Here is a 15,273-nt window from a genome sequence, read left to right as displayed (position 1 = left end):
TTTTTCTACGAAATGACCCCTGCTTAAAAGTAATCCTGAGCCAATCTCAAAAGCCCGTGTGGTTGGGAAAACAGACAACCAAGCTTGGATTCTCAGGAAGCAGGATTCAGTGACCCAGGCAATGTATATTCCCCCCACCTTTCTCTCAATAGGAATTTGTGGATAGTTCAGTTTAAAGTGGTATATACACGATTAGGTGGAGGGTTTTTACGCCCTTCATTATTGTATGTGCAGTTAAGACTCCAGCCTGCAATCTTTTTTAATATATATAAAACAGAAAATATATATAGATATATATATAGATATATATACACAACATAAGGCTCAGACTCAAACATTAGAAGTTTTATATAAAACAGAAAATTCTCGGGCCTGCATTCCAAAAAGCATAGCAGTCTCCCCTTTGATAACCCTATAGGTTTGTTTACTTCTAATTTCTGAGTCTGAGCCTTATGTTGTGTATTTCTAGCCTACTTAAAGGGTGAAAGGTAGAACATTCTCATGATTAATCACATGTATCTGCACCAAAGTAAATTTTGAGCAGTATATCCTAAGCATTGCACAGTGATGTTGCGGACGGGGTAGGCTTGCTTGTGGTGTTTGTCTTATACTGTTATGTTGATGAACTCAGAGCCCAATATTGAGGGCTCTGCTTTAGCTGAACCAGGGCAAATAAGTGGCTTGTACTACCTCAGTGGCTCTTCCTTACTAATAACTTCTCTTGCCAGCACAATCATATACTTATCTTGGTCAAAAACCTTTCTTCTCTTGCCTCCTTAATAAAAACCCCATCTGCCCCCGGTATATGGAGATAGTATTGGCCCCACTGGTGGACCTCCTGATGGAACCTGGTATTTTTGGCCACTGTGTGACGGAGTGTTGGACTAGATGGGCCATTGGCCTGATCCAACATTGGCTTCTCTTATGTTCTTATTGCCTTCTCTGAGCACTGCATGGGAATAAATAGAACAGTCCCCTAAAACTGCTGAATATTACAGCTTTAATGAAATATAAATGCTTAATATCTCCTAATACCTGATTGGTGGCTTCAGAAGAAGAAGAAGAGATTGGATTTATAGGCCACCCTTCACTCGGAATCTCAGAGTGGCTTACAATCTCCTTCCCTTCCTCGTCCCACAACAGACACACTTGAGAGGTAGGTGGGGCTGAGAGAACAGCTCTGAGAGAACTGTGACTGACCCAAGGTTACCCAGCTTGACTGCATGTGGAGGAGTGGGGAATCAAACCCTGTTCTCTCGGATTAGAGTCCTTTGCTCTTAACCACTACATCACACTGGCAATGAAAATACATTGAATTCCTTCTCCTATGGCAATATCAATTCCCAAGTACTCTTCTTTTCATCCCATACTTTTTCAGTTCCCAGCTCTGAGTTGCTTTGATTAAAAAAAATGGATTTTCATAACATCCATCCTCTTATTTTTCCCCCACTCACCCACATAATTAACTCATATAGTTACAGGCACATCTATTGAAGAATTTAAATAGCTACCTCCTTTCTCTTTCTCTGCTTACCTAGTTTGTTTCTTTTCTTAAAAAAACAAAACCCCAGCCTTTCAGAATGGCAGTGTTCTCTCTCTTCCCCCCCCCTTCCCCATGCTTCTCCGTGGCTGCCTCCAAACTCTCCTCCTCTTCCTATAGTTTGGGCTTTCCAGAAAGTGCCTTGATTCCTGTTAGCAATAGAAACACATAGTGGCAGTGTTGGGGGGAGCAGAAGGGCAAAGGCTGCCTTTCCCTCCCTCCTGTCTAGAAAGCCTTCTTCCAAGAATGCAGATTTAAGAGTTCAGCATGTCTTAACTACAAAGCTGTCTGGTACCATTACTATCGAGCCTTCTGACAAGTGTGAGGTATGAATAAGGTTGATATTATACTGCCCATGATCCCAAACACAACACCAGTGAAATGCACACGAACACCCAGATGCCATTACATAACAACTTCAGTTTATTATTCTCCACTGTGTTTCTCCCCCCAGTATTAATTTTTTTTAAAAGCAAGAAAAAAAAACAGGATTGGTTTGATAGGTAGTTGTGAGGAGAGTCAGATACCAAATGGGTTCAAAACTCCAATAACTATACAAAACACTGGACAAAAAAAATGTAGGCAATTTGGCAATGAGGTTGGCATTCAATGACTGGTGGTTGAAAGCAGGTGGAAGCTGTTACTGCGCTTTCTGGTAAATACGAGTGCAGACTACGTCACCCATGGTCAGAGTCTGAAAAATATAAACAAAAATGGTTTCAAAATTCACGTTTAACTTTTAAAAGCCTGTTTGCCAGGTATGTTTTCATATACCTGAGGTGGACCCCTTTTAAAAAGTTCATTAGAAACTACCCCCCTAGGCACTTTTCTCGTAGGCGACAGGTTTTTGTTAACAGAGATGTACTTTGACCTTCTTACCAAAATTAGTTTTTCATCCTTCAGTTCCCGGACTAGTGTTGTCTCCTTTCCATCCCATTTCTGCACGTGAACAAGTTTTCCGTCTTCTAATGTCACAATGGACTGGAGAAAGAGAGAAAATCAGACTGTAGTCACAGGGCCAGTGGTTTATACACAAAGAATCTAAATCAACCTGGCAGGTAAGCTCAAAGTCATTAGTCTTCCTGTCCATCTGTACTGGGGTTTTTTTGCTGTCAGGTTGCAGCTGACTTTTGGTGACCCCCATAGGGTTTTGAAGAAAATAGAGAAACAGAGGTGGCTTGCTATTGCCTGCCTCTGCATAGAAATCCTAGACTTCCCTTGGTGGTTTCCTATCCAAGGCCTGACCCTGCTTAGCTGCTGAGATCTGACAAGATTGGGCTAGCCTGAGCTCATCCATACTTATCATAGTCATTTTATCGCACACTGGCACTTGAAAGAAAAAGAACAAGCTCTCTGTTTCCACCTGGACCTCAGAAGGAAATTTATATTTGTCTCCAGGCACATCAAGCAAGTGGCTATTTAAAACCCCTAAGTTCAATGTGTTCTTTGAGGCAGATGAACAAATGCTTCTGATCTTAAAGTTCAAGGAAGTGGCTGCTCATGAGAGCAGCAATAAATGCATTCCTTGCAACACATACGGGTTTCAAGATAACGTTGCCTTTTGCAATGCCAGCTTCTGTTTTAGGTACTTAGCTGGCTAAATAAATATTGAAAGATCAGACTTTGCAGGAACGGAGATCCTCCCAAGTGCTTCTCCAAAATCCACTCCATCCTTACAATCTGCCTTTATTAAAAGCTGACCTGTTTTAAATCCCTAAAGCAAGGCAGCAATTGCAGAGTTCTTGGCTCACCTATAGATACACTTCCTGATATTTTCATGCAGCATCCTCCCCGTAACCAACCTGTACTTTCACAGATTTGGAAACAGCAAACCATTGCCAAACTAGAATGAAGGAGGAGTGGATAAATCTGTTCTTTTTGTGGTCTCTTTGCATGCTCTCAACATGTGGGTGCAGCTGCTGCACTGATTTAATTCCGAGAATATTCTAAAGCTCTCACTCGGAAACTGGTGCCACTTGAGAGGATGCAGCATTTCCCAGAGCCACTGTAATTGGTTGCTTTGGTCTCAAACTGGGTCTTGGCCCATATGCTGGGACCACAGGACTTCAGGAGTTGTGGAAAACAGGGCTGCAAGCACTAACCAGTAGATCAAACAAGTGGCACTTTAACTGATTGAGGGTCAAATCAAAGACACAATTTGATTCTTTGAGACTGTTTTGGGTTCTCTTGTGTTACTGTAACGGAACTGAAAGATATTACAGGTAATCTTTCCTTTAAACTGTAGGTGGCAAGTAAATTGTAAGTTATCCAATACTTTTTTTCCAAAAAGGTATTGCAGCTGAGGGCTTGGCCTCTGCAGAGGTTTCAGAAGTGCTGAAATTGGTTTAAAATTCAGTTAAACTATTAAGGCAGGAGCTGAAAAATCCTGTCAGTTGACAGTCCTATGAAAAATATAATTCCAGCTTCCCAAAGAGAGAACAATTTAGCTGTGCCTTACAACTTGCTGTTATAGGAGCATTGGAAGTCATTTATTAAAAATACTTAGATGTCACATTTCCCTTGTGGCTCATGCCCTTCCCTTTTTCCTGGGCTCACAGTGGAAGTTGAAAGTTTCTAAGTAAACGATGGTTTCTCAGAATTATGGAGGTCTTCCGTTTTTGAGCCCTGGACACACACACAGACACGCACACACAGATGTCCAAGGCTCATTGCTGAGCCTGAATGGAATCTCAAGAGGGCTGCATCAAATTATGAACTGAGGCAGAGGGGGTAAGATTCGACCACGTCTCTACTCTGGGGTTATATCCCAAACTCAGTACTTAGTGATAGATTCAGTTGCCATCCATAATAACAATCTACACACTCCCTCCCCCAAAATCCCAGCAACTGAAACCCCATTAAAAGCCATGGCAAATAAAACAGCATTTTGGCACCCCCCCAAAAAAAATAACAGCTCCATAGTGAACTCCTTCCACAAAGTGAAAGCCACTCTTGGAAAGGAGCAGGCTGTAGTAGATGCCAGGCTAGGTAATCTTTTACATATATGTGAGTGTGTGTGCATGCACCTGGAAGTCATGGCGACCTCTGGTGACTGACCCCTACCGGGGGCCTGGAGGATACTCAGAGGTGGCTGAATAAAGCCTGCCCCTGTCCTCCCGCCTCTGGTATTCAAAGGAGGTCTCTCATCCAAGTACTTGCCAGAGTCGAGCCTGCTTAGCTTCCGAGATCTGATGAGATTGGGCTTGCCTGGGCTATCTAGCTCAGGGCCCAGGCTAAGTAATCTGATGCAGGAGGGACAGCCAAAAGTTGACAGCTAGAGGACTGTCACAGGCAGGTGAGGACATGAAGGGAGGGGGTGGAGTGATAAGCTAGTGCCACAACCCAGACTGCTTAGTGGGCTGGATGTTTTCACTGCAGCTCTCTTGCCACTAGATTGGCAACTAGCTGTTGTAGGCGGTCCCCCCAGGAGCCGTATCAAGCCACGAGGCTGACCCTCATTGACTGGGCCCAATGGATGGGGATGCTCCGTCATTCCCCTGCAGCTTTGGAGCCAGACTCATTGCAGGCTGCAGGTCATGTTGCTCTCACTGTTGTTTACCCTCTGGCTGGTGGCCAGGCAAATTATATCCTCTGAAGGTCAAGTGCCCAGCTTGTCCTTTACATGTCGCTGCAGTTCACACAGAGACACACATCCTTCCTGTGGAAAGTCAATCTATTAAAAATGCCTCTGCAGAGCCTATCAAAAGGCTCGGGAGCTCCCGAGCCTTTTGATAGGCTCTGCAGAGGCATTTTTAATAGATTTTTAATTGTTGGTGTTTTTAACCAATCTAAATAAATGTGTATGTTGGTGGACAAAGGTATGTCTGTGAGAATAAAGCGGAAAGTATCCAGTAACTTAGTAAAACAAGATCCACTGGTGTTAATATGCCAGACTAACTAACAGGAATGCCTGAACCTGCCCTATGCCAAGTCATGCTATATTTTCATTTTCCTCGACATTCTCTCAGACAGAGAAAGCTCCTTTCCAACTCCTGCTACCCGACCTTGTTGACCAGAGATGCCAGGAATTGAACCTGAAACCTTCCGTGTGCGAAGCAGTTGTCCTGCCACTGAGGTCCAGCTCCTTGCTTAAGAAATATGGAGGCCCTTCATTCTCACCCCCACCATTTGACTAAAGCTTGCAACTCTGGTCCTAATGTTTTTATTGGCAACATCACAATCTATTCTTGACAGGCTGAATCCCAATGGATAGTCTTCCTTTTCCATGAATCACAGCTCTAGACTGATGGAAACATGAGTTTTTATTATAAGCTTTTATCAAATGAATTATCACAATGCTTCTGTATTCCATCCTATCATTTTGAACCACCTAGTACCATAACTTCCTTCCTGCAAGATTATAAAAAATAAAGCTAGTAAAGTGGAATTGGCCTAAGATCTGATAACAGTAGATGTAGATTACTCTCCTATCAAGAAGTCCTATCCAGTATTAAGTTTATGTTCCAAAAAACCCCAAAAAAGTGGGTTCCTTAGTGACCAGGGACCCACATATCTTCGTGACTACCTCTCAGTATGCCCCCAGACGAGCGCTACACTCGGGAAATAAGAACCTTTTGGTAGTCCCTGGTCCAAGAGAGATCCAGCTGTCCTCAACCAGGGCCAGGGCTTCTTCGGCCCTGGCCCCACCTGGTGGAATGCTCTGCCGGAGAACATCTGCGCCCTGCTGGGATCTATTACTTTTCTGCAGGGCTTGCAAGGCAGAGATGTCCCACCAGGCATTCAGTTGAGGACAGCAACAGTACAGCCAGGGGTCTGGCACTCTCATACCCCCACCCACCAACTCCCCGTATTCCCCCCAGGGTGCCTGTGAAAATTTTATCCTTAAAACTATTTTCTGCCATCCTGAGCTGATTATCTTATGTGTTAATTGTTATTTATTGTTGGTTTTTAATTTTGGTAGTCTTGTATTCTGTAGTGTGTTGTTGTATTGAATTTTATTGTAACCCACCCTGAGCCCTGCTTGCAGGGAAGGGCAGCATAACAACAACAACCACAGATTTAAGCAAGCCTGGACTCTCCCTAGAAGGTAAAATGACTAAACTGAGGCTATCGTACTTTGGTCACATCATGAAAAGACAAGAGTCCCTGGAAAAGACAATAATGCAAGGAAAAGTCGAAGCTTGCAGGAAAAGAGGAAGACCCAACATGAGATGGATTGACACTATCAAGGAAGGCAATGATAGGACATTTTGAAGGACATTAACTCATAGGGTCCCCATAAGTTGGAAGTTACTTAACACACACATTAAGTTTCACGTATTCTCAGAGAAAGAAACTTTGCCTCTTGCCCACACAAGGAGCTGGCTGAAATATCGAGAAATGATCTGGCACTTTGCCATTGTTTTATGTCTTCCCCTAACCTCTCTCAAGGTAGGTGTGGTCTGCTGTTCACATGATACCATTTATGCTCTTATCGGTTGGTCTGATTTCAGTCCGCTGAGCTGTAGCAATGCATTTAAATCAGGCGCTTCCTGCATTCCATGTGGGAGAAAAATCTCCAAATGGAAAAAAGCCTTGGTTTCATAGGGCAGACCCATTCCAAAGCAAAATCCAGTACACTGAACAAATTTGTTCCCATGAGGCAGGCAAAACTGATATCTATATCTATCTATCTATCTATCTATCTATCTATCTATCTATCTATCTATCTATCTATCTATCTATCTATCTATCTATCTATCTATCTATCTCCTTGTTAGAGGAAATGCAGATAAGAGCTTGTGTGTTCCAAAGCAGTGGGATTTTTCTTTCATGATCCTCATGAAGTTTCCTCTTAGTTGAGGTTTCACGATAAAGTAGCCAAGCCTTTTAAGTGAGAACTGAGCAAACGGTGCCCATCCCTTTCTTCTCTTGGCAGAATTTCTTCTCTGTGCTTCTCTTCTACATTTCACTCTGTCCCCAGCATTCCTTTTTGCACTTCCCAGAACACAGAAAAGAAACCATCCCCTTAGCACTATGCTGAGTTTCAAGAGTGGAAGAGAGAAATCTTCAGCATCTACAATTCAGCTTACGGCCAAGTTTGCTCATGCATTTCATTCCTACCCCCATCTTTGTCAAGAAGTTGTAAAGACAAAGTATGGTTACCTGAAATGAAACCGCAGGATTTCGGAATATAGCCCTGGCATTCAAGTCTTAGAAGAAAATTTGCCTGCTACTATTTTTAATCCTTTGCAAGCATCCAAGCTAGTGGCTAATCACAAGCCTGAGCTCTGTGGGTGTGTGAAGTATCGTTGAGTTGTAGCCAACTTATGGTGACCCTGTAGGGTTTTTAGGGCAAGAGACAGAGGTGGTTTGCCATTGCCTGCCTCTGCCTAGCAACCTTGGACTTCCTTGGTGGTCTCTCATCCAAGTCCTAACCAGGGCTGGCCCTGCTTAGCTTCCAAAATCTGATGAGATCGGGCTAGCCTGGGCCATCCGGGTCAGGGCAAGCCAGAACTAGGCACTCCCCTTGCCTTGCCCAAATGGCATCTTCTGACTGGCTGGCCAAGAGATGCTGCATGGGCTGAGCCTTACCTTGGCGTGCCTGTCATCCGCAGTGGTCTCATCAAATTCTTCTCCCAGTATGAAGCTGATCTCTGTGGTCTTGAAAGTGCTCTGAGTCTTGAGCGTTACCTTGTCCCCATCAACAGTAATCACAGCGGAGGGTTTGGTCATGTTTGCGATCTGCCTTGTGGCAAAGCCCACAGCTGTGGGGGGGGGGGGCAAAGAGACCAGAAATAAGCAGTTTAAAAACTTAAATATTTGGGGGAGGGGCTGTATAGTATTGATTACTCCAAACCTACTTAAATGAAGTACAGTAAATGACAGTTGAGTTCATAAAGACTGGGGACAGGCACTGAACATCAAAACAAGATCCCTGTCCTGAACTCTTAGGCTTACAAACTGAAAAAGAACACAGGAATGGCAGTGGAGGGTGGATCAATTTGGCAATGCCAGGATGGTGGGGAGTGGCCAACAGGCATTAACCTGCAGTGGAAGCCAGACTTAATCTTTCCCTTGCTTGGTGTTCCTGCTGGGAGGGAAGGTATGCTGGGCGAGAGTGTCCTTCTGGTGTCCTTCCCAACACGTCTGCATGCAGAGTGCTGGATCAAAGGCGGTAGGCACTTGGAGCAGAGTTTCTAACAGCGGCTCATGGTTGGGGCCACGCTGCTTTCCTCTTGCTGTGGGAGAGCAGGAGAGAGAGCGAATGCACCCCTCCCCCATGGCTCGCTCTCATCTGGAAGCCTTTGAAGAAACCATATAGACCCACTAATTCTGCCTGCATCGAAGCAACGTAAAGGATTGCAGAAAAGCCCTTAGACTCACCACTCTCCATTTCCCGTCTTCTTTCAACACTTACCCCCCTCCCCCAAATTAATATGGATGCTTGTCTGGATATTAAGGAGGAGCAGGAGCGGATTGGCCACTAAGACCACCAGGAAAAATTCTAGTGGACTGATAGCCTAGGGGCTGCCCCTCAACCAGATTGTCCCCGGTTCCCAGCGAGGGGTGGCCCAGGCGCTCTGCTAGGTGGGTGGCAGCTGCTGCCGCTAAAAGCCAGCAGTCTGAGCCCCATGCCCAGTGGGGAAGAAGCCACACAGCACCCAGCCAAACCGTGCAGGGCTGACTTTTCCCCTTCCTCCTTTTTTTTGGGGGGGGGGAGGGCCTAGGGATGGTACCTTTTCCACGGGGCCATTTTTTTCCTCCCAGGCCACCCCTGGGGGGGGGGGTGGCTTGCATGCCACTGTGGTGTAGAAAACAGAGTGCTGGATCAAATGCCCTCACCAGATGAACTGGGGCCAGTCACTTTACTTCAGCCTGACCTACCGGTACCTCACAATATTATAGGGATAAAGTGTGGGGGGGAGGGGAGAGAAGGAACATTGCTCCAAGTTCCTTGGAAGAAGGTTGGGATAGACTGGCATTGTAGGAAAAGCATTTGTTGAAAAATAAAAACAAACCTCCTTCGTTTGACTTCCCATAACCCCCCCCCTACAGTGACCTGACACATGGCTCTCGTGTTGGCTGTTCTGTCAGGGAAGGAAAGGTCATCAGAAGTAGGGTTTCCAGCTTCAGGCTGGGAAACCCCTGGAGATTTGGGGGTGGAGCTTGAGGAGGACAGGGGCACAATGCCATAGAGTCCACCTTCCAGAGCAGCCATTTTCTCCAGGGGATCTCGGTAGTCTGGAGATGAGCTGTAATTCTGGGCAATCCCCAGGTCCCCCCTGGAGACTGGCAACCCTTGCATGCCAGCAAAAAGCAATTAAGCTTAAGATCTTTAGCCAGAGTTGGATATCACTGGGGATCAGAAAGATGGCTCACAGTAAATTTTCGCCTGCAATGAGTGTCGTATTACCTACCTCCTCTACAAACAGTCTAGCTCTGTGCTTGTATAATGATATACTTGTTAACGCCACATAGTAGGTTCATTAAAATATTTTTTGTCTTCTTGAATTATTATCATATTGCCTATGGGTCATCCTTTAAAAAAGAGAAAAGAAATCCACCCCCCAGTTTCTAAACACAAACTGTGCGCTGATCCCCTGCTGAAAATAGCACTTCTGCTCCTGACTCCCGCTTATTTCCAGCCACACAGGCAGTCCAGAAAAGTGTAATCCTGCCCTGATGAACAGTCATTCCCAAATGCGGAGCATTTGACTATCCTTAAGAGCCAATAAAGAAGAAATGCGTGTGTTGCAGCCATTAAGGCACAGGTAATTTAGGGGAGCTTTCAAGATGGAGCAGCCAGTGGTGGTGTTGGAAAGGAGAGGGGAAAAAGGGAGATGGGGAACTGGTGGAGAGAAATGGCTCAGCAGCATGGAGTCTCAGTAAGAGAAACAGCAGACACCCATAAATGAATTAAGGTCATTTTGTAATGCTCCAGCCCTTCTGGATTTCCTCTCTGTGAAATTGAAAACAAAACGGGGGGGGGGGGAGCGGATTGATTGGCCAAAGGCTTAATTTGAGGGCTTTAAGCAACAGCCTGGGCAGCAGAGATGAACTAATATCTTCTGCTTTCAACCAGGTTGACCTGATAGTTTAATGCTGGGCTGAGACCCAAAAAGCGGGTCGTGAGGTCTCTGCAAGAGGGTTGCAGGCCAGCTCTCTATAATGGCCACTCCTGCCCTTTGCGCCCTTCTCTTCCTCTCCCCGTTCCTCCTTGCCAGTTTTTCATATCTTCCCATCCCCCTTTGTGGCAATGTACAGTGGGTCCAGATTCCGTATCCGGGTAGCCACATTAAGCCTGTTACAGCAAAAGCAAACAGATTAATCCTCCACTTTCGAGAATTGGATTCAAACCCACAGAAGAATATGCTGCCCTCAGACTTGTTTAAGCAGGGCTTAAGGTGCTGCAAGACTCTCCTTTTTAGTATATGGGTATGAATGCGTGCATTGAGAGTAGAGAAGGAACACAGGGATTTTGTTAGTCACTCTGTTTTTCCTCCTTGTGTGTTGAGGCGCTCTTGCTATACATAGCCTACTGGGCAAGCCCTGTCCCTTTTGATCTGATAATGTATTGCAATTCATATACGTTGCTGTCTGTAAATATTTAAAAACCGCATACATTGAGTGAGCGAATACTGAAGCAGAGTTGCGCAGAAACTGCCTTTTTCAAGAGACGGCAAAGAATTAAGCAAAAATTGGACTGAATGTCTAGATGTTAACTCCTCCATGAAAGGCAGATGCATAGTTTGCCTCTATTATTGGGCTAGCTCTATGCGAAAGTTTAAAAGCTGCATGGGGGGAAGGGGTTGTGCAATCCATTGTTCTGGCCAAACTGTACTGCAATCCTGTCAATCCCCCCCCCTGCAACTAGCAGGGGTCAGCAGGGTGATAGAAAACTCTTCTGGGTGGGATGAATGAACTGAAATGGTAGTCTGCTCAGTATAAGAGTCTTCACCCAGCAGAATCAAATCTGCTCCTTCCCTATTTAGCAATAGTGATGGGATTTGGGATTATGTCCCCACCACTTGAGAAGGTGGGAAAGTCAGGCCTACCCAGCAAAACTCTGAGAGCGCTGGCGGAGTAGCAGTTTTGAGCCAAGTGGCTCCATATACCAGAGAGTGGCTGCTGCTAGAAGGCCTGGCTGTTTGCACAGGGTGGGCTGCAGATAAGAGCTCTCCAAGCAGCCGGATGGATGTGGGGTGACTGCAGCCGGGGCGAGGGGAAGGAGCCTCTGGGCCGCATTCCTTTGGGCTGAGCTTTCTCTAATCTGGTGGCTGGTTCCCTTTTATCGCTTGAGACTATTGCAGGGAGGAGGTGCCATTGGTGGACACCCCCCCCCCCCCCGGGAGCAGAAACACTGGGACTGAAGCCAGCTTGAAGGTCCATAACCCTTAAAACCAGTAGCTGGAGACAAAGAGCCTCAAGGAGGGTGGGGTGGAGGCGGGGGTGTGAGCCAGACCTTCCTGTCTCTCTCCCCCAAAGTGGGCACACCCTGTTGCATCTGAGCTGGGCCCTAAGAAAGCAGGCCAGCTCTTAGCAGGCTGGAGGCCCTTGGGCCTCTAGGCTCTGGGCAAGAAGCTCTAGTTCGGAAATTCAGTATTGTGAGAATGGCTTTAGTTCTTCTGTTGCTGACACAGATATACTCTCTGTGTGCTTAGAGGCATCCCTTGCTGGAACTTAAGGTATCCTTTGGAAATAGGTTTGAGCAGATTGTCAAGGAGGTTAGGATTGCCATTTCCTACACACACACACACACACACACACACACACACAGGGGAGAGAGAGAGACTTCTGTGCATTTAGGATGAGCAGAATTCCAAAGGTAAAATGCCCAATTATAGCCTCACTCTGCCAGGAACAGCAGCACCTATGGCATTCTTGCCCTCCTCAGCAGTAAAGACACAGCAGGATTGCTATAAAAATAAAAGGGAGGCATTTACAGCACTGGTTCAAAAGCTCTTTTTGCCTCCAGCCGCAGATTCACTTTTATCAGCCTGGGATCACAGTCCCTGCATTCACCCACCCTTCTAGGTCCACCTGCCAACGTGTTTTGCAAACAGCGTTGTTGAGCAAACCAGGCCTCAGGCCTTGGCTACACGTCTCCTCCTGCGAACGGAGCCCAGCTGGCTGCTCCATCAGGCCCCAGGGCCAGTCTAGTTCCAGAGGCTACCTGAGCCACTCTCTGGACTGCTGAGATTTTAGGGGGCTCCTCCCTTTAGCCAAGATGTGCCAAAGCGTTTTAGCACAAAGCTGCCCTAGTCATGTTGAATTATGTGTCCATGTGATCATCCCTGGTCTGGATGACCCAGGCTAGCCTGATCTTGTCAGATTTTGGAAGCTAAGTAGGGTTGGCCCCGATTAGGAGGACTTGGATGGGAGACCACCAAGGAAGTCCAGGGTCGCTACACACTGGCAGGCAATGGCCAACCACCTCTTTGCATCTCTTGCCTTGGAAACTCTACAGAGTCGCCATGTATTGGCTTTCTGCCAGCACTATCTGTCAAGTCACAACTGACTTATAGCAACTCCATGCAGGGGCTTTCAAGGTGAGTGGGAAGTACAGGTGGCTTGTCCTTTGCCTTCCTCTTCAGTCTTCCTTGATGGTTCCCCCATCCAAGTACGGACTTTGCTTACCCCCTGAGAGGTGATCAGACTGGGCTATTTCATACCATTCCACGTCCCCCATGCTGAAGTAAGAGGAGCAAAAGGGATGTGCAAGGCCATGAGGTGAACTCTTCCCCAATCCCAGTTCATCCCTGTAGACCCCTCCCTCTAATTCCTTTCTCTCAGCCCAAGTCTATCCTGGTATGGGATTCCCAGCAAGAAGAGGCCTGCCTGGAGCAGCTGATGGAGGTTGTGGTCCAGAGACCAGAATTCATATCCCCATTCTGCCAGGAAACTCACTGGGTGACGTGGGCCCGTCCCTACCTTGCAACAAAACCTACCCCACACGGTTGTCGTGAGCACAGAACATAAGGAGCCTCAGGAAGGCACTGCATCGTCTGTCCTGCTCAGAGTGTCAGACTAGGATCTGGGAGACCATGGTTTGAATCCCGCCTCTGCCATGGAAGCTCAATGGGTGACCGGTGGTAGGCCATTAGTTGCTCACTCTTAGCCTAACCAAACTCAGCTAACTGCAGGCCATGCAGGAGCGTTGGGTGGACTCTCCCTTACAAGGGACATGACCAGGAGGCTGACGGGCCAGCCAGGGCACAGCCGTGAAGGGGAGAAGGGACATTCAGTAAAAATGGAAATGAGGAAAGAGCATTCTGGTCCATCCTGGACATGATACCTCTAACACTGCTCAGCCTAAGATAAGATGCAGGGGCTGGCAATAAAATCCGTTTTGAAGTTGACCTATTAAATTGTCTTCATTTGAGTCCAGTAGCACCTTAGAGACTAACAAGATGTTCAGGATACAAGCTGTCAAGAGCTGAGAGCTCCCTTCATCAGATACAAGTAGGAAACTTGTACTGTGAAACTACTAAAATCTGAAGGCCACTTTTCAATCAAGTCCAAAGAGGTATTCAGGTCTTCCACCAAGTATAAATAAAGAGCAACTAACTGTCTAGCTAGCTGGGTAAGATTACCTTCTCAAGCCCTATTTTTTGTACCCCTCCTGCGGAGAAGAAGAGATTGGATTTATACCCCGCCCTTCACCCAGAGTCTCAGAGCGGCTCACAAACTCCTTTCCCTTCCTCTCCCCACAATAGACACCCTGTGAGGCAGGTGGGGCTCTTGACAGAAACTGCCGTTTCAAGGACAGCTCTTGTCAGAACTATGGCTTGCCCAAGGTCATCCAGCAGCTGCAAGTGGAGGAGTGGGGAATCAAACCCAGTTCTTCCAGATTAGAGTCCATGCACTTAACCACTACACCAAACTGGAGAAGTAAGTAGCAACTAGAGACAGGGCACTTTCAGAAGAGGCACCTCATATTTGGGATGCATCTTTCACATCAACTACTGCCTGGTCCTTTTTAACTGGAGATGCCGGGGATTGAACCTGGGACCTTCTGCATGTCAAGCAGCTGCTCTGCCAGTGAGCCACAGCCTCTCCCCTCCCAGCTGGTGGGCAGGACAATATGGGAGGAAGCCACATTGGAATTTTCCCCTTCTTTTCTTGTGATCCACCCCTAGCAGGTCTTGGGAGAGGTGGCATATAAATTCCCTAAACAAGTGGCAGAAGAACGAGGGGTCAATCACATGCCATACAATCTACTGTAAATTCATGAGGACTCAAGCTGAGGGACCAGAATCTGAAGTCCATTAATTAGGAGGCTCTCAAGAATTGCAATGATGGGTAATAATGGTGGTGGTGATGCGATTGCCTCGAAGAAACACCTGGACCTTCTGGGCACTGAGCACACGACACCAGCTCAGCCCCAGAAGGCAGGGTTGCTTCGAACAGCAAGAATCCCGGGAAGACAAGGTCTGCCATTCCCAAGAACTTGCCAAGATCTCGAATTGCAGGACGCCCTCGACCAGTCAAACATCTGAGGGTGACAATTCTTAGTAGTAATCATCATCATCATAATGGCATAATGTATTCCTTCTCCTCTGCGAAGGGGGAGCGAGAGAGCGAGAGGCGCCAGCGCGATTTCGCCCAGAGCAGCGGAAAACCTGGGGCGGTCCCTCTCCCGGGTAGAAGCCGAGGCGCCGCCAGAGTCCCCGGGCGGGGAGCTGGCTTGGCGAAGGGACGCGCTTCGCACCCAAGCAGGATGGAGGAGGCGCTGCCCCAGGCGGAGCCCCCGAGGACGGCGCTGCTGCTCCCCTCCCCTCCCCTCCCCT

The 15,273-nt window shown here is 46.9% G+C and overlaps 1 protein-coding gene across 1 annotated transcript in view; it reads right to left on the bottom strand.

Moving 5' to 3' along the window:
* Nucleotides 1-1,965: 1,965 nt before the first annotated feature.
* FABP3 (fatty acid binding protein 3, muscle and heart) overlaps nt 1,966-15,273 on the bottom strand; it is a 14,405-nt gene continuing 1,097 nt past the window's right edge. Inside the window, exons 2-4 of the mRNA XM_015411694.1 lie at nt 8,075-8,247; nt 2,420-2,521; nt 1,966-2,234 (exon numbers count right to left, since the gene is read on the bottom strand). Coding sequence (XP_015267180.1) covers nt 2,181-2,234; nt 2,420-2,521; nt 8,075-8,247 — 329 coding nt within the window. The 3' untranslated portion in view covers nt 1,966-2,180. The remainder of the gene's footprint in view (nt 2,235-2,419; nt 2,522-8,074; nt 8,248-15,273) is intronic.

This window comes from Gekko japonicus, unplaced genomic scaffold (assembly GCF_001447785.1).
Source record: "Gekko japonicus isolate JY-2015 unplaced genomic scaffold, Gekko_japonicus_V1.1 scaffold112, whole genome shotgun sequence".
In the NCBI taxonomy this organism is placed as follows: Eukaryota; Metazoa; Chordata; class Lepidosauria; order Squamata; family Gekkonidae; genus Gekko; species Gekko japonicus.
This window is presented reverse-complemented; position numbering and strand designations above follow the sequence as displayed.